The following is a 27,181-nucleotide window of genomic DNA, read 5'->3' on the forward strand; positions in this document are numbered from 1 at the left end:
TAAATATATAAATAAATACATATGTTGATTTTAATAATTTAATAGCATTATGACGCAGAGTAAGTAATGTTTTTGCACGTGAGTGTACCATGCGCAAACTTACCCCCACTACGTCAACAAATGCTCAAGAAGTTTGCCGGTTATTATACACTGTAATAGTCCATTGTTAATAAATAATATTTTTAAGACATTATGATTACAAAATGAACTTTTTTAAATGTCCTGTCATCTTCTGCAACTCCCTGAGAAATTAGCTTACTAATTGATTCACATAATAAATATTTGTCAATTTAATGAAATTTATAGTAACTAGATTCAATTTTCTTTTCATCAGTTTCACAAAAGATATTATAACTATGTGGTTTTATTGTCAAAAAAAAAAAAAAAGATTTATATCTTTTTATTTGATAACAAAATACAAAACATGACTTTAGTATAAAAATATTTTTTTGTATTTATCATTCACAAAGTCAGTGTGCGTTGCATACTGACGGCGACTATTCTCCTTATATTTAAATTTATTACAATTATTTGGTTTCATTATACCTAATATTATTATTGTACATACTTAAAATTCTAAATCTCAATAACAACATTACAACTTTTTTCATAGTTACAACAACGTCTATTTCAGCCTTTGAATTGACTTTTTTAATATCAAAATGACTGATAACTAGGGAAAGAGCTATGTGAGGTAGATAGAAAAAACACTATTTTAACTTTCTTCATTGTCATGAAAAGTGACATCTGTCACACTGGCTTTAGCGATTAGCGAGAACTGGCTTCAATTAGGAGACTGAACTAGCAGTGCAGTCTCAAAGTTACCATCTTTCCTCACGAAAAGCTGATGAGCATATCGCTCACCCGGTAGTGAATGGTTACCGTCATCGCCCATAGACATTATATTGGGGACACAAGCAAACCGCTATTCGCAGCACATGACTCTACATGATGAAGAAAGACAATCATGCGGCTCCGAAAGCACCCCGAAGAGTATTTCTTTCCAGACCAGCATAGTACAGATTAGACATTAGGGACGAAATGTACCGGTTAAAGGAAATTAGTAATTTCCTACTCTTTGAAGTTACGAAGACTGAATCTACACGATGAAAATGTCTGGATAGAATATGGATCAAACTGTCCCCTTATACTCTTGTATGATAGTTATTTTATTTAATATTACGTAACATATTAAACTATATAACGATATGGTGTTCATGAAACTATATTAATAGGTCAATTATATATCAATCTATGTACACTTGTTCAATCTGTAAAAAATATCACTTTCATCCTTTCCGATGTAAAACGAGAAAATTCTGAGAGCAATTGAAATTTTAAGAAAACTTCCGATTGTAGATACTTAAATGTTCTTGCAAGTCTCCTTAATTATATTAAGTAAGACTAAAGCATTATTGATGGCTTTAATGTGTAACATAGTTTTTATATGGTTTATACATTGATAAACAGCAGAGATTAAGTTCGGTAGGCAGCGGCTTGGCTCTGCCTCTGCTGAAGTGCATGGGCGACGGTGACCACGCACCATCAGGTGGGCCGTATGCTCGTCTGCCTACAAGGGCAATAAAAAAAAAGTAAAAAAAAAAAAAAAAAAATTAAGTAATATCGAGGAGTGAAAGGCTATTTGGTTGAAGCGACTGTTCGATCCGAATCCAGCCCCCTCGGTGAGCCTAGGGTTCCGGAAACCAGCACGAAGGACCGTGCGATCGCAGTGCCGTGTGCGACAGGCCCACGAGACGCCGAAGGAGGTCGCGGCCGGACCGTAAAACACGACCCTAATTTTACCGTTAGGAGTTCTCAAAACTGCACGGTCCGGGAGGAAACAGTGCTCTGTAGCACTCCAGTCTACCTTAGAAACAGACATGTGACCTAAGGATTCATACTCCCGCATAAACTCCATATATTTTTGCCGGAACACCGAATCGTGCTTCATGCGCCGCTCTATTGACAAGAGTCAAGTCTTCGCTGCCTTCCTCGAGCTGCCCATCTGCCCCAAGTAGAACATCCACTGGCTTCGGTGTGTGTCAAACTTGGGGTCCGCTAGCCGTAAGTCTGACACCAATGACCGAATTATTCAACTTCACCGGAGGGTGTCGACATATCACCTCAGGCATCACCAAAGCCGAGACATGAAACCGTAAGCGAGGGTTAGGATTCGGTGAGAAAATAAACAAAGACTGACCGGTAACGTCCGAAATTTTAACATTGCCCACCCTACGAATAAAATGAGAATAATTGTAAATAGGATTGCCCAACTGTACTGCAAGATCGCTCAACAATACTGCTCCGCGCACCGGAATATAACAGAGCTCGAGCCTGCACAGTGTTGCCATCCGAATCCAAAACCTGGCTAGTACCGGCCCGCAGCACCACTCTCCAGGCGCCTCTCCCCGATGCCTCAAGTGCTAGATTCCCCCATTGAAGTCCCGGCTGGCGACCCTGGTTCGGCCGGCCGGCCAGCCTAGTCTGGCTCCACCGAAGCCACCTCCCGACCAGCCAGGCCTCTACATTGGCGAGAGTCCCGATCGGTACGCTCACCGGTCGGCGAGGCTGGCTGACTGCGCCCGTATGACCGCATTTTCCAGGCACAACAGGGCATGGTGCCGACCGTTGCAGTTCGGGCACAACTGCTGGTGTGTGCAGACGCTTGCAGTGTGCGGCCCGAAACAAAAAAAACACCATCGTCGCTGAGCAACGATGTTGCGTCTGCCCTTGATGCGCGTCGACCGGAACTTTGGACACGATGATACGTCATGCCCGCTCTCATGGCAGAAGCTACACTGCGGGCTTTCCGCCACTGCCATGAGCGCGGACAGACGGCGAGACGGCCCTTTCTTGCCCTTCCCCCCTCCCCTCTGAGTACTCGAAAGGGCGTGGCCTGAACCCGGTCTACGCGACCCAGAGGAGGGCGACGGCATATTTTTGTACCCACGGCTCTCGGCCTCCAGGAACGACAACAGATTGGCCAGGGTAGGTAGATCGTTTCTACCTGTACGGCTTTGCTGCGCGAGCCGGGCGAGCGCCTTCACCGGCAGCCTGCCTGCAACAATGTAGAATAGCAAGTATGAGCATTAGTCTACCGGTAGACCCAAGTTGCCCAAGGCCTTAGTGGCCACCGTAACGGGATTCAAAACCTCGGTTCTAATATTGGAAGCCCGAGATAGCTTGGGTATTGTAAACAGCCTGGCCAGCTGAGCGTCTACAATCCGTCGATTATTTTGGTATCAGTCGAATAAGATCTGGCGTGTAAGCACATAGCTACATTGGTGATAGGCAAGTGTGCCACCAATTCTCTAGGTTCACCCCGCAGAGCCCTCTGGAGGTGAGCCATATTGTAAGAGGTAGTCAGGTCCGACCGATCGTGGACTAGGCTGTCAAATAAATTTGTAAAGCCGACCCACTCGTTCAAGATCGACAGGTCGATGGAGGGGGGACGTGATATGACCCCTGACAAAGATCCCGAACCTCCATCACCACCCGAAGACGACTGCTTCTTAATATCGGCCACCCACAGAAGAATGAAGTCAGCGTACTCCTGACACTGGTCCACGTCAAGGCCGATGGCATGGATCACTTCATTCTCCACTTCGGACCCCACCGCAACAAGGTCAGATAGCCGTACACCACCCCCAACCGCTCACGCAGCTGAGACGCCCTATCAAGATTAGGCAATCTTAATATTGAGGGGTGAAAGGCAATTTGGTTGAAGCGACTGTTCGATCCGAATCCAGCCCCCATGGTGAGCCTAGGGCTCCGGAATCCAGCACGAGGGGCCTGTCAAACACGTGCCGCGATCGCGTGTATTTTCTTAATATATTATTAGCTTATCACTCACCACGAACCGATGACCTCGTAGTATCGCGCCTTAGAATAGGAGGTTTCAGAATGAGGATGTGGTAGGGAGAGTAGGTGCTGATGAGATCGGCGTAGCGGCGCGGCCGACCCGCGATTCTATCTTGCTAACCGAGATGTGACAAATGCCCGCGACAATCGGCGTCCAGTGTTGCCGTGGCAAAAAAACTCAAAACCCACAGATTGATTTCGAACAGTGACATTTCGCTTAATTAATACGCGACATTTGTCTTGTAATCAAAGGTTTTATTTGGTATTAGCATCAACAGTTCGATGTCTTTGATTGATTCTCAATTAAGTTTACTCTTTTCAAATAGCTGAATTAAGTTTATTGTGACATATTTCAAATTTTAAACTTTAAATGGCTCTTCTGTAAAGTTGCAAAAATGTCGCTAAAACCAAATAGCCTATCCACTCGTCGATTTTTTTTTTAAATATATTGCAATTTCTTTTCAAACTTTTTCAAAGTAATATTTTATTAAAAGCATTTTTATGTTGCTATTACAACTTCTTAATTTTATATTCGTCAGGTACATACATATTTTGTTGATCTTGAATATATTGCAAATTAATAATTCAAAATCGCTAAGATATTTTGAACTGTAATTCATTATGTCGAAATGCACCGCGTTTGATAATTTTATATTTTACCATGTAAAAATGTTTCATTATAGAATTGGACAATCGTGTAATTTATTACTAAATACTTAATCGTGGGAATTGAATATATTACACATTTCGTGACATTTGGAAACGTCACATGTCAGTGAATGAAAGAGACGGAAAGCTGTAGTCTCTGAGCGGTCTCTTTCCAGAGCTCTTACATTGTCACGAACTATCGTTTGCATAATCACTATCAAGACAAAGTTCACAATCTATCTGAAGTTGAGCGGACCTTTGAGGCAGGGACGGGGTGTTTGAGACATGAGGTCGAATTTTCCAATAGATTGTGCAACGAGTGTCTCATTATTTAAGCCACGACTGCTTCACGTTAGAAACAGGATAGTGGTACCTACCCGCGCGGGCTCACAATAGGCCCTACCGCCATCAATTACACAATTTGATCAATTTTTCAAGCTTAATCTGGTGCAATTTTGAGACATCGTATTCCTAATTTGCACATACAATATTAAATTACGTATACACGATTGTATTCATACTATTATTAAAAAAATATTTTATCATTTTATTACAATACAATAGGATTTTTATTCAAATCCGAAATGCATCTAGAAAATTAGAAAATATATACATTTCTAGCCTATTGCAAAATTCTATCTAGACATTGCAATATAACCCGCATCTTATTTCAAATGAGTCATTAAAACAAGATTAAAAACTTTATAGGTTATGCAGAAGATAAACTAAAAAACAATACATTCTTATTGATAATCTAAACATGGGTGTGCACCATCCGTTTTTGATGCTCGAAGTTTGACTGAATTGAACTAACTACAAAAGCCTTAATATATTTCCTAGGCATTAATACTAAAAAAATCTAGATTAAAAATAGTTCCAAGCTACTTTACTATGAGTCAGGTTTGAATCAGGTATGTCATTATCTGTATAAAAATATCGAGGTCCAACTACTACAGACGCCACAGTACATAAAGGTCAAGGTGCGACAACCTTACATTGCGTTTTCGTGTCGTCGACCACAGAGTATTCTACCAGGTCGACCATGTGTCGAGCTGCAAGCTGCTCCGCGATGCTGTAGCCGTCGCTGTTGAACAATTCGACTGCCACTTCGTCGTAGTCCCGAGATCTGTGGAATATAATACATTTTTTTTTTCTTAATATTTTTTTTATTGTACATTACCGGTTTTGCTCTCTGCAATCATAGGCGCGATGGATAGTATAATTTGTAGTTTGAATTTTTTCTAAGGGGTTTCGGGCAACGGGATTGTATTAAAAGTCACAAATTCTCGTTCTCACAGTCTCCGACTAGATTTTACAAATTTATAAAATACTAGCTGTACCCGTCCGCTTCGCTGGGCCTTTAAAATTAACATTATTATTTCTCACCCCCATAAAGATTCTCATCATTAACGCCCCCGCAACTGGTGTAGGGAGTCCAACACTCATATAAATATTAGCCTATCTATTAAGTACATTTTTTTTCTACATGGATACCAAGTTTCAAGTCAATCGGATACACGTTTCAGTAGTTATAACGGAACATCCGTAAAAATCACTGCAGATTTATTATATATTAGTATAGATGCACTAACATGATATGGGCGTCGAGCAGCTTGTCCTGGGTTAGTTCGCCGAGCGCCCGCTTGGCGGCGGCCCAGTGCTGCGAGTCGTGCGACGGGCACGTCACGCCCGCCAGCACGCACCGCACCGCCTGCATCGGCAGGAACGTGTACCGGGCCTCCAGGTGGCGGATCTGGTCCTCCTTCACCCACAGAACGGTGCCGTAGTCTACGTACATCACCTGCGATCATACATTAAGCAACTCGTTAGAAAATAGGTTTTTTTTTATTGCTTAGATGGGTGGACGAGCTCATAGCCCACCTGGTGGTAAGTGGTTACTGGAGCCCATAGACATCTACGACGTAAATGCGCTACCTACCTTGAGATATGCCGCTACCATGAAAACTATGTAACCGTGTAACCATGAAAACTATTCTATATCAAATTTTAGACAAATGGATTGAACAGTAATGTACTAATGTTGTTGTTTAAATTCCTCAGTTAAGGCCGTCTGGTGTAGTGGTAAGTGACATGGTCACTACACAAGGGGGTCGCGGGTTCGAATCCCGCCAAGGGAAGATATTTGTATGATAAATATAAATGTCTTTTCCAGGGTTATGGATGTATAATAAATATATGTATGTGTATAATAAAAATCTTACATTTATATCCGTTATCTGGTACCTGTAACACAAGTTCTTTACGAACTTATCACGGGACCGGTTAACGTGGTGTGGTTTAAACAAATTAAATAAAGTTCTAGAAATGAGTTCCACATCGTACGACGCCTACGTCATATCGCCTGACGATTGTACTGGCCAGTGACGATAATTATTATTGTTAGTTAGTTACTTTTTTATAAGTGCGTGTTATTATTTTCAAATATTGCGCTTTTATAAAATTGACCTAACCAATACAAGTAATAAAAGTCGTCATTGTGTATCCTCCGTGCATTGTTTCACGTCAGATCTGTTTTGAGTAATACGTGAGCAAAAACTTTGTACTCCATTTTATGAAAATTGCACAGACGGAGGAGTATAAAATTAGCCAAATTTATGAAGAATATAGAGAAGGAATGCAGAATGTTATTTTTTTTTTAATTATGCATAAAACTACATTAAATCAATAAAAATAAAAACATTACACACACTACCATGTATTTGACACACACACGCACGCATTCTATTTGTTTATTGTCAAGCTTTTCTTATTGCGTAAAGTCTGTGGTCAAATTGAGAATAGACTAAATATTGTTTCTCTTTATTAATATATTTTGTCTAAAGTGTAGTCTTGTAGTGTAACTATGTATTACTATATTATAAGTTTGACTTTGTTTATAATAACTTTGAAATTATATTAGATGTAGAATTATTATATTTAAAAATTATATTGATTTTTAATATTGTCTATTTTTTGGGACAAACATTCTTTGTATATAGTCAGCAATGACGCACCGTGCGCAAGCGCTACGAGTGGCCCGCGCACTTCACCACCAGTCCGTAAACTGCCTTGCCGTCGGATACTCGTATGTTTTTTTTTTTTTTTTTTTTTTTTTTTTTTTTTTTTTTTTTTTTTTTTTTTTTTTTTTTTTTTTTTTTTATTGCCCTTGTAGGCAGACGAGCATACGGCCCACCTGATGGTGAGTGGTTACCGTCGCCCATGGACTTCAGCAATGCCAGGGGCAGAGCCAAGCCGCTGCCTACCGCTTAATACTCTCCACAAGCCTCGTTTGAAGAAGGACATGTCATAGCGCTCGGGAAACACCGTGGAGGGGAGCTCATTCCATAGCCGGATGGTACGTGGCAAAAAAGACCTCTGGAAACGCACTGTGGATGACCGCAGTGGCTCCAGGTAGTATGGATGAACTCTACTCCGGAGGCGGGCGGTGCGATGGTAAAAACGAGATGCCGGTATCATCTCGAACAATTCCTCAGAGCACTCCCCATGGAACATACGGTACAAAATACAGAGGGAACCGAAGTCCCTCCGCAGACCCAGAGGTTCCAAACGATCCGTGAGACCGGGATTATCGACAATCCGAACGACCCTTCTCTGTATGGAGTCAAATGGAAGAAGCTGGTATTTGGGAGCCCCGGCCCAGAGATGGGAGCAGTACTCCACGCGAGGCCGGACTTGTGCTTTATAAAGCAAAAGCCTTTGTCCAGGCGTGAAGTACCGCTTCGCTCTGTTGAGGACTCCCAGCATTTTGGACGCCAACTTGGCTTTGCCTTCCAAATGACTCCGAAACTGGACATCGCTTGAAATGTCGACCCCAAGTATCCCAATACTCTCGGAAGGTTGCAGGGATACTCCTTGGAATTGCGGCGCCATGACAAAGGGGTCCTTCTTCGCAGTGAACGCGCAAACTTGTGTCTTTAACGGGTTGAATTGAACCAAGTTCAATTCACCCCATTTGGAGACTCGCCCCAGAGAGTTCTCCACTTCAGACACAAGTTTTGATCGTCTCTCTTGCACCACGCTCCGAGAGAGACTCTGATGGCCGATATATCGCGCATCCCCCGTGCTGTCATCCGCATAGCAATGCATGCCATCAATAGACAGCATGTCATTGATATACAGGATGAAAAGCGTGGGGGAGAGCACCGAACCTTGTGGAACGCCAGCGTTAATGGTCATGGTATCAGAACAGTCACCGTCTACAACGACCGTGATGCTCCGCCCATCCAAAAAGCTAGCGATCCACTTGCAGAGACCCTCGGGGATTCCGTAAGATGGTAGCTTCGACAGAAGTGCCCTATGCCAGACCCTGTCGAAGGCCTTCGCGATATCAAGGCTCACAGCAAGAGCCTCGCCCTTGCTCTCCAAGGCTTCAGCCCACCTGTGAGTAAGGTATACAAGAAGATCGCCAGCTGAGCGACCGTGACGGAAACCGTACTGTCGGTCACTGATCAGCTGGCGATCCTCCAGATACTTCAGGAGTTGTATATTAATTATTCGCTCCATCTCCTTGGAAAGCAAGGAAGTTATCGCGATAGGCCTATAGCTCGATGGGTCCGACCGGTCACCCTTCTTGGGGATAGGGTGGACGTGGGCAGTCTTCCATGAAGACGGAACCCTGTTAGCGCAATAAGAGATGCGATACAAACGCGTTAGCGCAGGCGTCAGCTCAGGGGCGCACGTTTTCAGAACCACTGCAGGGATGCCGTCTGGCCCGCTCGACTTATGGACGTCCAGGAGTCGGAGTTCCCGCCTGACTGCACACTGTGTAAAGCAGATCTCCGGCAGGGAACTATCACACCGGAGGATGTTCGGTGGTGTGGCACCCCCGTCGTCCACAGTCGAGTTCGAGGCGAAGAGTTTGACCAGAAGGTCAGCCTTCTCTTTCGCACTATGGGCCAGACTGTCATCGGACTTGCGTAGTGGTGGGAGACTAGACCTGCAAAAGTTACCTTCTGCAGCTTTGGCGAGCGACCAAAAAGCACGGCTCCCAGAGGGATAGCTCTTCAGTCGCTCGCCAATTCTAGCAACGTGCTCCGATTTCGCTCTGGCAATAACCTTCTTGTAGGACCTGGAAGCGGCGTTATATTTCCGCCTTTCCTCTGAGATGTTAGGATCCCGACGTCTCCTAGCATCATCCCATGCCACGTATGCGGACCGCTTGAGGTGTGCAGCATCCCTGCTGGCATTGTTATACCAGGGTCTGCTGCGACCCCCAACGGGCACTTCAGAGGAGGGAATAAACAATTCCATCCCCTGGAGCACCACGTCTTTAAGACGGTCCGCACAGACGTCAGGATCAGCAGAGGAAAAGCAGAACCGCCCCCATGGGTAGGATGCGTAAAACTCACGCAATCCATCCCAATCTGCTGACAAATACTGCCAAACTCTTCGATACCTGGTCGTCGTTCGACGACTAGGACGAGAGAGTGGTGTGGCAGCACGGATAAGGCAGTGATCAGACGATCCAAGTGGAGCGTCGACCACCACACTGTATCCGGCTGGATCGGTGGTCAGCAGAAGGTCCAACAGAGAAGGCTCGTGCCCCTCAATATCTGGGACACGGGTGGGCTGTGTCACCAGCTGGGAGAGGCCGTAGGCCAAGGCGAAATCGTAGGCAGCCCGACCCGGGAGGTCAGTGGTTCTGGACCCCAACCACTCTTGGTGATGAGCGTTAAAGTCTCCAAGAACCACCACCTCCGCAGATGGGTACTGCTCAAGCACGCGGTTAGTCCCCTCTTGCACATGCTCTATCAGAGCTGAACCTGCATCACTGCTGTGGGACCTGTACAGGCACGCGTAGACTCGGGTACAGCCCCCGTGATCTACGCGCAGCCACAAGAGGGACAGGTCCCGTTGTTCGAGGCTTCGTAGACGGCGACAACAGACATCAGCCCGGACGAATACACACACCCCGGCTTTACGCAGGAAGTTGTGCTCCAATACGTAGCCGGGGTACTCAAGGTATGAGGTATCATCCGGAGCAGATATCTGCGTCTCCGTTAAAAAAAGCAGGGCAGGCTGCGCCGTCTCAAGATGGTGGTGTACGGCGTCGAGGTTACTATGTAGACCCCTAACATTGCTGAAATCCACATTAAATGTGGAATGGGGAGTCGCCGACAAAACCCTTTTCCTTTTTCGAACTTTCATTTTTTCATTTTACCCGCTAACCCGCTTCGCGGTGCTTGCGCATAGTCTTGCTTAATTTTAGCTTATAGTTGAAGTCTGTTTATTTGTTTCCTCTTCCCCTTCTATGTGTTTGTTCTTAATATAATATTATAAGACAATAAAACTGAAAGTGTTTTTAAAAACTGTGCGGGTGGTTTAATTTGACTAACACTTCAGTCTTGGCGAATTCTGTGATTATAGAAGTCTTTGACAATAGAATCATAATAGTGTACAAACTTATAAGTATAATTAATTATAGTCGAATTACGACTACTGAGGGACCAATGGCTGAAGGCATAATATAACCGGCCACTTCAGGATAACAGTTTTTAAATGAAACAGCGCTATGACATGTCTTCAAACGAGGCTTGTGGAGAGTACTCAACGGTAGGCAGCGGCTTGGCTCTGCCCCTGGCATTGCTGAAGTCCATGGGCGACGGTGACCACTTACCATCAGGTGGGCCGTGTGCTCGTCTGCCTACAAGGGTAATAAAAAAAAAAAAAAAACATACCTCCACGCTCTGGTCGGGTCGGGTGAGTGAGAGCACTCTGGCTCGATACCAGTTGTCGTCCAGCGGGTACAATGCAGCCACCATCTCTCCCGGAGCCGGGGTTAGCTATAGAACAACATTCGATTTGTTAACGTACACAGCCCACTGAGTTTCTCGCCGCATCCAATCAGTGAGTCGCGTTTCCGATCCGGTGGTAGATTCTGGGTAGCACGGCTCTTGCTAGGGTTCGGGTTAGCAACGTCGTCAGGTTTGAGCCCCGTGAGCTCACCTACTAGTTAAGGTTACGCCGAAATAGCCTCTCAAGGTTATCAGCTTAGGTAAGAAAAAAAATCTAGGCTGACACCAATCAGCACTTGAGCGTTCCCGTTAAAACCTCTTGAAACATTTACTTCGAGTCTCAAGGAGTAAAACGCAAAAAATAAAACCGTTCAAAGTATACCTTCAAAGGTTTATATGTGATGCGCGCGGCGGGGCTATTCATGTCACGCACGAGGCTCTCCAGCGTCGCGGGGGGCAGCACCACACCGAATTCAGGTATCTGCTCTGTAAGCAAATCAAATATATCCATTAATCATTCGCGAAGCAGCTGGTCTTGAGTTCTTAGGTGGTTCTGGAGTTGTTAGCAAATCCCACCCCTCCTGGCTGAGCCTTTGCTCGCCCACCTGTCCTGGTGAAACTGGAAGACTTCTTAATGGAAATGAAATTATTAACCAAATTCACGGTACAGTCTCGGGGCGTATGTTCTATAAATTTTACGAATTTCCATGTTGAAACTATACACTGCTAGTTTTATTTGTAGACGAGCTTACGGCCCATCTGGTGTTAAGTAGTTACTAGAGCCCGTACACATCTACAACATAAATACCACCAGTAAAAAGTAATGTTTGGGAGTATAAGAAAAGATTGGAGAAGATCGGGTAAAATTATCATGGAAATATTTTTTACTGGTGGTAGGACGTCTTGTGAATTCGCACGGGTAGGTACCACCCTACCTATTTCTGCCGTGAAGCAGTAATGCGTTTCAATTTGGGGTGGGGCAGCCGTTGTAACTATAATGAGACCTTAGAACTCATATCTCAAATTGGGTGGTGGCATTTAGGCTAAGTTTATATGATCGCGCGGTACCGCGCGTCACCGCGCAATGGAAGCGTTCACATGACAGAATATGTACGCGCGAGAGTCTGGCATCAACATTGATTGAGAATGGATGTAGTGGAACCAATTTGCTTATATATTATACCTAGTCAGGTCATAAGTATTGTCACACAGTAAAAACTTTTCTTTTAGAATGCTGGCCACAAAAAAGTTTATTGAATTCGAATTTCGAATTGTTCATGAAAATAAAAATGTATACTTTTAGAATTTTACTCATTTTTAAATATGGAGTGGACGCTTAAAGAAGACCGTGTTGCAGTTATTGCGTTGCATCGTTGCGGTTACGCGCCAATTCAAATTTTTAACATTCTGAAAAATTTGAATATAACCAAAAGATTCGTTTATCGTACCATCAAACCATACAATGAAGACTCTAGTGTAGATGACAGGTCAAGAAGTGGTCGCCCTCGGTCTGTTAGGACTCCAGCAGTGATAAAAGCTGTGAAGGCGCGAATTCCAAGAAATCCCAAACGCAAGCAGAAACTGTTGGCCCTTCAGATGGGGTTAAGCAGAACCACGGTGAAAAGGGTGTTAAATGCAGACTTAGGGCTTCGGGCATATCACAGAAAAACAGGACATCGTTTGAATGCTCGTCTAATGGACCTGAGACTGAAGAGATGCCGCGCTTTGTTGAAGCGGTACGCGGGAAAAAAATATCGGGAAATTCTTTTTTCGGATTTATATAATTCGGAAATATCGGGAAATTCTTTTGCAGTTGTGTATCAAAATACAGTCCTGATGAACCTTGTGGAACCTGTTTCATATACCATGTTCAATAACAGGCACTGGGTATTCCAACAAGATTCGGCGCCAGCTCATAGAGCGAAGAGCACACAAGACTGGCTGGCGGCGCGTGAAATCGACTTCATCCGGCACGAAGACTGGCCCTCATCCAGTCCAGATTTGAATCCGTTAGATTACAAGATATGGCAACACTTGGAGGAAAAGGCGTGCTCAAAGCCTCATCCCAATTTGGAGTCACTCAAGACATCCTTGATTAAGGCAGCCGCCGATATTGACATGGACCTCGTTCGTGCTGCGATAGACGACTGGCCGCACAGATTGAAGGCCTGTATTCAAAATCACGGAGGTCATTTTGAATAAACTTTAGTGTCATAAGAATCTATGTTTTGTTAAGTTCATTTTGGTATATGAATGGTTACATAATGAATAAACTTGTTTCAATTATTTTACATTCAACATGTGACAGAATTTATGACCTGACTAGGTAGTGTGCGCGGAAGCGCTAGTCACCGCCAGAGGTAAGTGAGCGGCAGGGCGGGCGAGGTAGACCAACGTCAAGCTAACTCAGTCTGCCGTCGACCACCGCGACGGTTATACTATTCAATTGTTCTTGTCAGTTTGTTCCAAACATACACAAGATAAAATATCCTAAGATGGGTGTCCACCAATTACACGACCAGTGTAAAATGTAATTAACAATTTCTACAGTTTTTTTCTCAGAGCGTAATGAGAATTGTAGCTGAAGGAAATTCGAATCGGCAAACATCAGAAAAACCAAAATGTAGTTCTCCACGAAAACCTAAAGAAAAAAATAAATAAAAAAAAATACATGTGTGCAATTCACACGTGGTAGAAGTGAAACCTTCCAAAATTAAAATACAATTATCCTAAACGTCTTAAGTATATGTAAAATTTTGTCATTAGTAAATAATTGTAAGGTAGCGCCCTCTGTGAATTGATATTTTAATTTCACGTATAATCCTAAATTAAAATTCACTACAAGAGCTTTCATACACACGTTAGTATTAAAAAATCTCACAGATGGCGCTGTATTAAATAGTATGTATATTTCTGTCTCATTCTTTGCTGGCTTCATCCTACACATTTTTGTATTTGTGTCTCTTACCTGTCGTTTTTTCCATTGCATCCGGTTTGAAATCACAACGATTCTAAAGAAGTTTTCACTTCAAAAGAGAACCCACATTGATGATTTGGACATGGGGGTGTTACAAAATTCATCAGGTTTTGTTGATAAAAAAATCAAAATTGATAAATAAATACTGTTTTTTTTATTTACTTATAACGAAATGTTAATTTGCTTTTAAAATTGTTTTGTATCGTAAATAATAAAATATAATAAACACTTTTGAATATGCCTTTTTTGTTTAACCAGGAAATAGAAAAATACAATATTACAATTGGTACCCATTACATTAATTCTAAAATGTTATCCTGAGATTTATCTGCACTTAAATATAATATCGTGTGCTTCTTGTCAATCGCGCCCTCCCCCGTTTCAGCCCGCCACATACCTCAGGAGGTGACGGGTATAGGTATAGGTATAGGTATAGATTTAAAAAAAACTTACCCGGTTCCTTGTTATCGATGATCTGAAAGTAGACCCGGTCGTAGTGACAGACGCACGTGACCAGGACCTTGTGCCAGGTGCCGGGCTCCGGTAGAGGGATAGACTTGCATTTACCGACCACCTCCACACGGTCGAGCGTCCAACCGTCTGGAAGAAAATTTGGTCATCGTCAAGCCTCCTCCTTCTTGCGTCGATAATCATCAAGGCTGAAGGTCGTGGCCTTCTCAAACAACTTCCTCCTGAATTATCCTGCGCCATTCCTGCCTACCCTCAACTGTGTGGATAGCAACGTGGACTGAAGTATTGAGAGTGGAGTGTATCATCAATCATCAAAACGGTCACTACACAAAAGGGTTGCGGGTTCGAATCCCGCCAAGGGAAGATGTTTGTATGATAAATATAAAATGTATTTTCAAGGGTTATGGATGTATATTATATATATGTATGTGTATAATAAAATATTACATTTATTTCCGTTATCTGGTACCTGTAACACAAGTTCTTTACCAACTTAGCATGGGACCAGTTAACGTGGCGTGATCGTTAGTAAATATATATATATATATTATTAGTTTACTAGTTCTATTAGTTCTAGTACCCTCGTTGGCCGTAAGATACTGTGTTGTTAACAAATTACTTTATCTACCACAAATTATTACGTAATCTTTACTACACAATTTTCATTTGACAAACTCGTTTTTCATCTACGAAACACCTTGTCGGTATCGTAAAATTAACACTGACTGGGTAGCGCAATACATAACGCCCCTCACTCTTGCTCCGAGGGTCGTAGGTGCGACTCCACACCGGATCAACATTCGTGTGATGAACATGTTTGATTGGCTCGTCAGGATATATATTATCTATGTAAGTATATATTTAAACATATACAAGTGTATTTTTGTCGGTTGCTGGTACCCATAACACAAGGAATCCTAATTTAGGGAATAAAGACAGTGCGTGATTCGTTATATATATATATATATATATCAAAAATATAAATATAATATTTAATCGACATTTATACCTGTGACCGGTAGCCATCATACAACGCAAGATATTTGAGAGATGCATGAATCTCGCTTACGACATTATCAAGATAGGCTTGCATATATACAAGTTCCGAACAATATTCGGACCGTCGGTCCACCGAGCAATATCACCCGCTCGGTGGAAGATCTTCCCTCCGTCGTTTAAGCCTCCCACATACCTTTTATTACCTGATAAAGTCGAATGGATGGACGAGAGCCACGAACACGTTGAGCTCTCTCTGTATCAGCCCACAGACGTCCACTGCTGGGCATAGGGTTCCCCCAATCCTCGCCACAAAGATCGGTCCTGCGCTGTTTGCATTCATTTAATACGTATTCCACGTAGCCATAAAATAAACTGGTTCCGGGAACGTACCTGGATGTTTGACGATGTGTTTCTTTTTGCATTTCGCTCCTTTGAAGCAGGTCGCGCTCGGACCGCCTTTGTAGTGTTTGCATATGTCCGCTTCGTCGCGGTTGTGATAACCCTGGCACGTAAGAAAAAAAAACAATGCCATATTATTAAAAAAAAAAAATGCGGCCCCTAGTAGTACCGTGTCAGCGTGAACGTCAACTTCCGTATACATAGTTTAGATTTCGTATTTATCTATTTTAATTTCAGATATTTGAATGAAGTATGTACATTTTTTTTTGTTATTGTATCTATAGGCAAGCATCCTGGCTGATACCGGTCATCGTTCTCGTCGAAACCGTCGCTTGCGACGAAGGGCTCGCCAATGAAATTAACCCACAGACACAGCCCACTGAGTTCCCGGCCGGATCTTTTCAGTGGATCGCGTTTCCGATCCGGTGGTAGATTCTGCGAAGCTTCTTGCTATGTTTCGTATTAGCAACATCGTCAGGTTTGAGCCCCGAGAGCTCACCTACACGCTAGAGTAACTCTGATATAGCTTATCAAAGTCTTCAGTATATATAGGAAGAAAAAAACGCAAACTTCAACTTCCGTACACATAGTTCAGAATCCTATGTTACTATATATTCAATTTAATTTGAAATATTTGAATTAAGTACATTTTTTTTGTTATTATATCTATAGGCAAGCACTCTGGCGACACACTGTAACGCAGATTAAGTAATACTAGAGGTCCCGCAGTAGTCGAAATTCGACTATAATTAATTGGAATTGTAGGTCTGTACACTCTTATGATTGTATTTTGTAGTACATTATAAAAAATATTAACAAAGACAAACAATATTTAATCTATTCTCAATTTGACAACAGACGTCAAGAACAAAAGTTTGACAATAAATAGTATGCATGCGTGTGTGCGTCAAATACACGGTATGTAGTGTATGTAAGGTTTTCTTTATTGATTTAATGTATCTTTTATGAATAAGTTAAAAAAAATATTAGCATTGTGCACTTCTTCTCTATATTCTCTATAAGTGTGGAAAATTACATACTCCTCCATCCGCGCAATTTTCGTAAAAAGGGATACAATGTTTTTGCTTCACGTATTATTATATAGATAATCGTACCGTGACTGCTTCAACGGGGTCCTCGTATTCAGGACAGTGCGTGATGTCTAAGGAACTGTCGTTCACCAGCTCGGGCGGGCAGTGGACCGCGGGCGCTTGCTTCGCGGGAGAAACTGGCCTGTCGACTGATCAAATAAAGAGATTTAAATTGGCATTTAAAATTTTTGCTGCCTTAAAATTTTTTCTATCCATTTACGGATACCCGGTCGAGGAGGGTAACTAACGGACCGGATTATGTCGACTCCGGCGCCTCCTGAGAGGAAGAAGGGGAGAAGAGAAGGACCGAGGTCCTCCACCCCCCAATTTCTCACAGGAGACTACTTATTATTATTAACCGATTATATTTTATCTGCCTACTGCATCGCAGGTGAGGTGTGTGGCGGCGTCTGTGAGAGGTCGGCGGTGGGATGTTCTTTTTTATTGCCCAGATGAGTGGAAGAGTTCGGACACATGGTGTGAAGTGGTTATCAAAGCTCATAGATACCAATAACCTAAATGCTGCCACACACCTTGAGACATGAGTTCTAAAGTCTTCGTTTTCAATGAACAAAGGCTGCCCCACCCTTTAAATTGAAACACATGACTGCTTCACAGCAAAAATAGGCAGGGCGGTGATACCTACCTACGTATATTGCTATAGTCTCTCATTCTCGCGTTTTGAGCTGTAAATCTCGCGATAATTTTGAATATCATGAAAGTTAACGTCATTTATTTATAGGCTACCAGCACGAAGACTCGAAAGGCGCCTTCGTTTCGTCTATCAAGGGTAAAAATAAGGAGTACCATCACAGTGTATTAAAAAGTATCCGCTAAAAGGAAACAAAGCAAGGTGGCGCCACAGTAGCAAGTGGAAAGATTTAAAAAAAGCAGTACACTGTTTAAAACTGGTATATTCATATAATTTCCACTTCTAGCGCTATTTCAGGGAATCTTCCAACAATAACTTGATTTTACAGGGGGACACTTTCTCAACTTATCCCCTATACAAGATGGTACTACTTACTTTAGACCCTCTATAATTACGTCCACGAAAGTTCTTGTCAAAAATTATCCACATGAAACAATCACAATTCAAAGTCACCTGGCAACATCAATCAATTTTGAATACGGCAAACTGATATAATTGTAGCTCATTACTTATATCTCTTGAAGTTTCTAAGCATTTACTAAATATATTTTAAAAAGCAATATTTACTGGCGTTAGCAAATTCCTGTTGTACGATTATTTGGTTGAGTGTCTGGTTGTCCGGCAGTATGACGTACACGCCGAGCGACTCCGACGAGCTGTGAACAGAATGACTATCTATCTATATATATATATAAATGAATTGCTGTTCGTTAGTTTCGCTAAAACTCGAGAACGGCTGGACATAAGTCTGGAGTTAAGTCGTCGTGGCCTAACGGATAAGACGTCCGATGCATTCGTGTTGAAGCGATGCACCGGTGTTCGAATCCCGCAGGCGGGTACCAATTTTTCTAATGAAATACGTACTCAACAAATGTTCACGATTGACTTCCACGGTGAAGGAATAACATCGTGTAATAAAAATCAAACCCGCAAAATTATAATTGCGTAATTACTGGTGGTAGGACCTGTTGTGAGTCCGCGTGGGTAGGTACCACCGCCCTGCCTATTTCTGCCGTGAAGCAGTAATGCGTTTCGGTTTGAAGGGTGGGGCAGCCGTTGTAACTATACTGAGACCTTAGAACTTATATCTCAAGGTGAGTGGCGCATTTACGTTGTAGATGTCTATGGGCTTCAGTAACCACTTAACACCAGGTGGGCTGTGAGCTCGTCCACTCATCTAAGCAATAAAAAAAAAAAAATATTTGGATAATTTTGATCTTGAATTATTTGTGGAAGTCCAGAGAAGATTTAAAAGGTAGATAAATTTGTAAATGCTCGGAATTAAATAAAAATAACAATTTTGTTTTTCCTTTGATGTCCCCCCGTCGGACGGATTCCTTTTGTTTGTTTTAAGTTTATTTTTATACAAAAGCTTAGGTCTTTTATTTATCGATTGGAGGCACTATGAAGTCTGCCGGGTCAGCTAGTAAATTAATATATTTTATTGTATATTCATATGCATGTAGTAAAAAGCGGTTATTTCAATATTACAAGCAGACACTTCAATTTTATTTATATGTATAATGTCTCACCATATAATCCTTGGTTGCACCTGAGAACTAACGTAATTTTTTTTTGTTTTTTTTTTACTTCCTTTAAATTGATTGAATGTAATAATGTTTGTAATCTATGCTCTTAGACACTGATGCAGTCAGATACGAGCTTACATAGACTTTTAAATTTATTCAAATTGGTTTATGGATTTCGAGATTTGAGATAATTGGAAATGTCTAATTTTTTATTTTTTTTATTGCCCTTGTAGGCAGACGAGCATACGGCCCACCTGATGGTGAGTGGTTACCGTCGCCCATGGTCTTCAGCAATGCCAGGGGTAGAACCAAGCCGCTGCCTACCGCAAGCAAAGCTATCCAAGCTATCCAAGCTTAGCAAAGCTCTCCGCCGATACAGTAGTACATTAAATATTACAACTACTAACTTGTCATCAATTTCAATTCTACATAAAGTTCCTATATAATTTCTCATGCACTCTTCAAGTTTCTCGACGAGATGCATATCGTTATAGTTAATTGGGTCCACCTGTAATGAATGAAAAAAATTAACAAAATCGTATTACGTACAACGTTAAACCACAATTTGAAGGCAATGTAATATTATTATTTTTTAATAGCATACAGACAAGCTGTCACATCCTATCTGGTATTAGGTGTTTATAAGTGCCCATAGAGATCAAAAGGTTAACACCGTCACATATATCGACATCCCACCGTTCAAGCCGGTTCACACTAGTTCACGGTACTGGTTTAATACAGATTTAGACAGGATGGTGATAACAATCCGTATTCCACAACCTGCTCTACCACCGCGACATACAATAATAATATGAAAAATAAAGAAGTCGTCGTGGCCTAAAGGATAAGACATCCACTGCATTCGTGTGTAGCGATGCACCGGTGTTCGAATCCCGCAGGCGGGTACCAATTTTTCTAATGAAATACGTACTTGACAAATGCTCACGATTGACTTCCACGGTGAAGGAATAACATCGTGTAATAAAAATCAAATCCGCAAAATTAAAATTAAAATTATAATAATCGAGGCTATAAAGACCGCCGAGGAAGACGTGGGGAAGCATTGTGCATCGAGTGGTCCACATTCAAATTAGACACGACCTTCAACAATGAAGAGACCGACTCAGAAGACGGCCACCGTGCCGTGTAGTGTACAAGCCATGAATATTTACCCCAGCTAAATGACAGCACCGTGCATACGGAGGCGAATCACAGAACTGCAATACCAGTGGCTGAAGACTATCTATGTGGAAGCACCGCGTCTCTCCCGTGTCCACTAGGTACACCTCTGCAGTGTTCGTACCATCCTGGAAGGGGAATTATATGAAATACATTTTACAGAGCTCTATTGCTACTGGTTAATAAGCTTTTATTACATCGTCTCAAACTTTTTCGTTTGTGTGTTGCATGTCGCGTGACGGTCGGCCGCGGAGTAGGGATAAAGTGAAAGACGCTCGTCAGAGCAGCCAAGGCCAATATGGCGGCGCCTATAGTTCGCAGCAGCTGACCATGTAGTGTATAAACTATTACTCATTTGTGCCAGTGCTCCACGCTATTTTGTTTTTGTTTTTGTCAGTTTTTAATATAAATGTTGTTTGTCAGAGTTAAATGTCTATAATTTTAAAAAAGTTTCACTTTTACCGTGGTTTCATAAAACCACACAATCTTTTTTATTTTTTCTATGTATTGCTATGATTTTGTGGTCTAGTATCCATGTTGGTCAATGTTTTGATATTATCGTTTTTGAATACATAAATCTGATTTTTCATAGTTCAAATAAAATGTGTATGCACGTTTTTTATGTTTCAGAAATTTAATTCCGTTCAATTTGTGTTAATTAAAAAACCTGTAGAATGATTTGCCCCAGTTTTAATTTAATTTTAATAATCAATAACTATGGAAATAATGAGCGTACAGGAAATTTTAAAATTTTTCCCATATGGTTTTTTTTATATAGTTATTAACATATTTATTTGAATCACATTTGTTTTATCACATTAAATGGAACCATATTAAACAGAAACAGGACAGGAAATTAAACTGAATTGGTTTTCCCTGCAGTAAAACAAGATTCGGTTGAATTTTATATACTCACAACAGATTTTTATATAACTTCCTTTTAAAATTACCTCAATCAAATTTAGAAAAAGCCCTCTATAATAACAATCTCCATCGTACACAGCACAATACGCTAATATTTTCACTTCTTTTAGATTCATTTTCCTGTAATTCTTAGTATAATATTCTGTCATTTCTAACATTAATCTGTAAAAAAACATTATATATAAATCTATTGATTTTTAGAATTAAGTTGGGATTTTTTTTTTTGAATAGCTGGGAACTTTAATCGACTCTTTATTTATACTAATGACTATAATTGGAATCCATAATCAATTACTTTACAAACAAGAAAATAAAATTAGTCACAAAATTTATTTAGTGCGTTATATCATATCTTAAAAATAGGATTAGTACGGAATTGTATGGAAGTAAAAGATTTAAAATCTTAACCTGTAAACTATATCAGTGTCTTCGGTTATAATCCAAAAAGAAGATCCATCTACGTGCATGATTGTCCCAGAGTAGGTATTATCAACTTCTAACATAGACTGAGCTGGCAACTTGCAGGATTCTTGGGATACTTGTGATTGATTATCTGTTGACATAATGTGCAATAAGGTTCTGTCATGATCAGTCTTTTTTCTCGTTGATTAGATGGTTAGAAGAGCATAACACCTGGTGTTAAGCGTTTGCTGGGGCCCATAGATATAAACAACATAAATGCCGCCACGCACTTTGAAATATGATTTTAAGTCTCAGTCAGTACAAAAGCTGCCCGACCCTAAAAACCGAAATGCACTACTGCTTTACGGCTGAAATAGGCAGGGTGGTACCTACGCTTACCATCAGCAGTGTGTAGAACTACCTATCAGAATCAATACTGGATATAGATGGCATTGCTATCAATTCCTCACCACCAAATTGCGGATTTGCCTGCAGCAGGTTTCGTTCACTCCTATAATTATAGCAGATCAAATGCATAAATAAGTTAGTAGTTTATCCAAAATAAAAGAGAAGAGAAAGAGAAGAAACAGACTTTATAAATTTAAATTGAACTCACTATCTTTTATTCAGATCTATTTTTATAACTTGCATCATAATGTAGATTAATGAAGGTAGTGATCAATTTAGAATAGGGAAAACTCATGAATAAACTATCAACAAATGTAAACAACAAATGTAAAGTAAAAAAAATTGTTACAATGATTATCTTAGTGATAATGTACCTTCAATGTCTAAATTTTCCAATTCATAAACAATTTCACACTGCACTTCCTTGCTTACAACCTCAGTCTTCACTAAAGGAACACTTTCCGATGAGCAAGATGAACTCGAGAATGAGATCAATGTTTGATCGTCTTTAATGCTTTTTAATCTTTTAGGTTTTTTCGTGTGGTTCACTTTCATGCTAGCTTGTGACGTAGAAGGAGTTGGTTCACTTAATGCATCTAATAAGTTAAGCGTTGGTAATTGAGGTGTTGGAAGTAACTTCGGTGTTGTATCAGGCACTGGTGTGTATTCTGAGCTGCCTAAGTCTTCTGTATAACAAAAACAGTTAAAATTATATTCTGGTTATGAACTGCTAATCAAACAAAGATTAATAATGATTTATATAATTTCAAACGTAAATATATATATGTATATCATGCATTTGATTTCTGATCAAATTGTTAAACATTACCTATTTGGCCAGTAGCTAGATTGAAGTCTGTTATGAGATATGTAAACTCGTCAAGTAGTTTCATGGATTTCAAGAATCGTTCCTTCAGCTCTGCCGGGTCACAGTTGAGTTGTAGAACAAATCCTTGAGCCTGAAATATATCAGAATAAAAACTACATACTTTGGTTTCGAAACTAATTTAATTGGTATATATACATATTTATGGGTTCAGTCCTATTAAATTTTTATTATTATTTGATTGAGTTCGCATTATTAACGAAGATCTCAACACACAGACTTCCTCACCAAATATTACCTTGAAAACTGATATTAACTGAAAATATACACCTAGTTGAAAACTTGAATTATAAGCACAAAATTAAAGTCTTGCTTGCTCAGATGTAGTTATTTTTGTGTTTGTACCATATCAATCTCATTTACGCTTTAGTGTTTTTCTAGCTGTATATTTTTTCAAATTAGCTATGTCAATAACTGCTGTGTCAAATGTATTGATGTCTGTCTGTATTGATGATGATTGTAAAAGTATTTTATTCAATTCAAAGTTCAAGTTTTGTAAGATTGATGTTTTTGGATATACAACACATAATATTCACAATTTACATAATAGATCACTTTGTGGTTATTAAGCAGTTTGAGTATTGCTTTAATTTGACATTAATCTGTAAACTGTTAATTAAATTTTATGTGTAATAATTATAATATATGAGTCGTCTATTATCAAAGGCGGCAATCTGTGCATTTGGACAACAAAATTTTATTGATATGTCAATACAGATTTATTTGAATATAATCGTCTCCTTCAAAGAATACGGTTCAAAACCTGCATTAAATAAAGGTTAATAGTTAACCTGTTATTTATCTAAGATGTCGTTCCGAAGAGTTTTGTGACTGCCGATGGAATACAAAGTCAATAATTCGTTTTTCTGATTTACCAATCATTGTCCAAAAGTCAGATTGCCGCCTTTGATAATAGTCGACTCATATGTAGGTTATGAGCGTTTTCATCAAATCATTTGTATATATATAATTGGTATGCGTAAATTAGAAGCAGTAGATGTTTTAGGTGATGTAGAGCAGAACATTGTATCAGATAGTGTGATGACTTCGAGTTTGTTGAAAGTATAGATGAAATGGAACTAAATTAGAAATTGCTAATTAACAAAAATTACTAATAAGGCTGTTTTCCCCCATTTAAGAAAAATAATGGGTGTAATAATTTAAATTATGATATGATTATAGGTGTAGATTACTTTCTCAGATATTTTATCATACAACAAGTAAGGTGTAAGGTTTTTAACCCTACCATCAACCTACCTACATCTTGTTATTGTGATACATCAGAATTGTTAAGAATTTAAATAGCTGTTTAAGGTCATCTTGTTTTTAGATTGCAGACATTTATTTTCCCCAATTACATACATTTTATAATTTAAAAATGATCTCTATTTGAGCTCACATAAGTTGTTTAATTACAAATAAAATATTAATAATTGAATATTTCTACATAGGGCATTTGCAATCATAAGAAATAAAAAAGCTATGATTGGTCTAAAAAAATTCATGGTAAAAAATAGTAATTCATAGTCATCCTCGACAATTTCCTCATGAATGTTATTGCTATTTAAAGTTTTCTTTAGGATTACCCTTATAGTTAGTGTCCAAGATCGAGGAAATTTTACATTAGTTCTATTACTCCCCCTTGATTTATTTCTTTACAAGCTGTTCAAAACATAACTTCATCTTAAGTTAATGTGGAAAAAATAAACAATTCCACGGAATCAATATTTTTTTGTTTGAAAGATACTAAATTTTTTTTCTGTGTCCCCGACAATGTGTATGCAAAATGACATGATGATTGACGGAGTTTTTTTTTTTTTTTTTTTTTTTTTTATTGCTTAGATGGGTGGACGAGCTCACAGCCCACCTGATGTTAAGTGGTTACTGGAGCCCATAGACATCCACAACGTAAATGCGCCACCCACCTTGAGATACAAGTTCTAAGGTCTCAAGTATAGTAACGACGGCTGCCCCACCCTTCAAACCGAAACGCATTACTGCTTCACGGCAGAAATAGGCAGGGTGGTGGTACCCACCCGCGCGGACTCACAAGAGGTCCTACCACCAGTAATTACGCAAATTATAATTTTGCGGGTTTCATTTTTATTACACGATGTTATTCCTTCACCGTGGAAGTCAATCGTGAACATTTGTTGAGTACGTATTTCATTTGAAAAATTGGTACCCGCCTGCGGGATTCGAACACCGGTGCATCGCTCAACACGAATGCACCGGACGTCTTATCCGTTAGGCCACGACGACGAGTAAATGAAATGTTTTAATAAACAAATAAAATCACATTCACAATTACTATATTTAATTTAAACGAAAAGTGACCAGCCAGCTACACTTCGCTTCTAGGAGCGATAATGATTCACACATGAGCATGAGGAAGAATATTTTCCTCACTTAAAAATATTTATTTAAAGAAATTAATTGAAAAAAAAAGCAATATTCTTTTGTATGAGTAAATATCATAGCGGTACTAAATACTACTTTGATTTGTTGATTGATTGTTGAATTTAACAAGCGGTGAAGTATTTAAAATAAACATACCTTCGTCTTCATTTTCTTTATATCGTTGATTGCATGATCACATTTTTCTAGGAACGTATTTATTCTACCTTCTAATTCGTTTCTACGGTGCATAGTTAACGTAGCCAAATCAACGTAACTCCTAAAGTGTAATAGAAAATAATTTAATATATAAGGCAATAAAATTTAAAATTAAAATCATTCGGATGTATACTCACATCTTCGTCTTCTATTGGCGGTGTAACAAAAAACTTTCTCGATGTATAGTTATTCGGCTAAAAATTGATGATAAGTCAGCATTATTTTCATAACATGTATGATGTATGTAATACTTCTAGCAAATCTTGGATAGTTAAAAGTTCAAAGGCGGCTTTGTGTTGAAACTTTGAAAGTTTTGAAAACTATACCATCACAGTCACCATGCTAAATGTAGGTACCGGTAAAACGGGGTGATTAGGGATAAATCCCAACTTGATGAACAATTCGTACTTATATAATGCTTTAGTTAGCTTTAGCAGGATCAAACAAAATGATTGAGTCTCGGAGGTATCTTTGTTATCCAATATAAAATTAAGCAATTAGAATTTTAGTTTAAGCAAAAGAAACAAAAATTGGCGATATTCCTATTCACCGGAAATTGGGGTTAATGGGAACGAAACTGGTGTCAATAGAGAAATTTGCTAAGGCTGGCACTAGAAAAATTGCTAAGGCTGGCACTACTGGGTTTTAATTAATTAATTTATTTCTTTATTTAGTTGCACCAACATAGTGACCATTTTCTTTTTATTTGTGTTAAGAGATTAGGTGTGTCTGTTATTCCATGGATTTATTTGTATAGACATATACCACCCATTAATATCCTCCGATTAAGAAGAGAGTCTAGATTTAAGCAAAGTATGTCTCCATAGCTGGGTAACTTGAAACCCAGATTCTAGTTGTAAGAAAAGTTCCATAGAAACTGTTTCTGGACATTTTCCAATCGTTTTTTGTACATCTCATCATAAGGATTAACGATTCCACACAATGCAGCAAATATTCTAAGGTACTGCGTACGAGAACATTATAAATTGAGAGCATTCTAAATTGTGAAATAAATAATAAAGTTCCGATATTCCGAATAAAATTTAAATTTAAATTTTTAAATATTTTTACGCCAATTCGATCTAAATAACCCTTTATTATTATGCGTAAGTCATAAGAATCAAGTGGATACCCGCACTCTGAACAAATATTAATATATTTTAATATGTATTTTTGTGCTTCTTCACTTAGATATTTTTGTAAACCTTGAGATTTCATTGTTCTTGTTACATGCCTGCGCAAAACCGACTTACTTATATTAAATTGATTAGCTATTTCAAATAAAGACTTATTCCCGATTTCATGCTTCTATTGCTCTTTTTGATATTAAGGGATCAGATATCATAAAAGGCTTTGCACTCTTTGATATGTACACGTGAGGCAT

General features: G+C 39.9%; 3 protein-coding genes across 5 annotated transcripts in view; 1 reads left to right on the forward strand and 2 right to left on the reverse strand.

Annotated features, from left to right (window-relative positions):
• LOC114253338 (nudC domain-containing protein 3) overlaps positions 1 to 27,181 on the forward strand; it is a 386,657-nt gene that overhangs the window by 19,595 nt on the left and 339,881 nt on the right. The gene's annotated exons all lie outside the window — the stretch shown is intronic.
• Positions 385 to 3,086, reverse strand: LOC149501098 (uncharacterized; the record flags this gene model as incomplete). The annotated part of the gene is made up of 1 exon (XM_089734446.1): positions 385 to 3,086. A coding segment is annotated over one exon (534 nt), but the record flags the coding sequence as incomplete, so codon positions are not given.
• LOC114253234 (tudor domain-containing protein 15) lies at positions 3,858 to 26,157 on the reverse strand. 2 transcript variants are annotated; one of them, XM_089734308.1, is made up of 16 exons: positions 25,935 to 26,157; positions 25,738 to 25,858; positions 23,125 to 23,254; positions 22,670 to 22,981; positions 21,894 to 22,038; positions 21,512 to 21,647; positions 20,555 to 20,689; positions 19,790 to 19,890; positions 18,421 to 18,509; positions 17,226 to 17,350; positions 16,102 to 16,213; positions 14,695 to 14,841; positions 11,647 to 11,750; positions 11,208 to 11,312; positions 6,102 to 6,310; positions 3,858 to 5,635 (listed from the first exon to the last, which is right to left on the reverse strand). In XM_089734308.1, coding segments are annotated over exons 1-16 (2,124 nt in total). In that variant the 5' UTR covers positions 25,937 to 26,157; the 3' UTR covers positions 3,858 to 5,484. The 2 variants fall into 2 exon arrangements, with proteins under 2 accessions (XP_089590434.1, XP_089590433.1); XM_089734307.1 differs by having other exon boundaries at positions 18,421 to 18,524; positions 25,935 to 26,146.

This window comes from Bombyx mandarina, chromosome 17, assembly GCF_030267445.1.
Source record: "Bombyx mandarina strain Sakado chromosome 17, ASM3026744v2".
NCBI classification, from domain to species: Eukaryota; Metazoa; Arthropoda; class Insecta; order Lepidoptera; family Bombycidae; genus Bombyx; species Bombyx mandarina.

Excerpts from the sequence above, each read along its gene's own strand:
- LOC114253234 (XM_089734307.1), bottom strand. Across the intron at positions 23,255-25,737 it reads TAAAGAAAATGAAGACGAAG|GCTCAAGGATTTGTTCTACA; the intron begins GTATGTTTATTT and ends GATATATTTCAG. Across the intron at positions 22,982-23,124 it reads TCTAGCTACTGGCCAAATAG|AAGACTTAGGCAGCTCAGAA; the intron begins GTAATGTTTAAC and ends TTTGTTATACAG.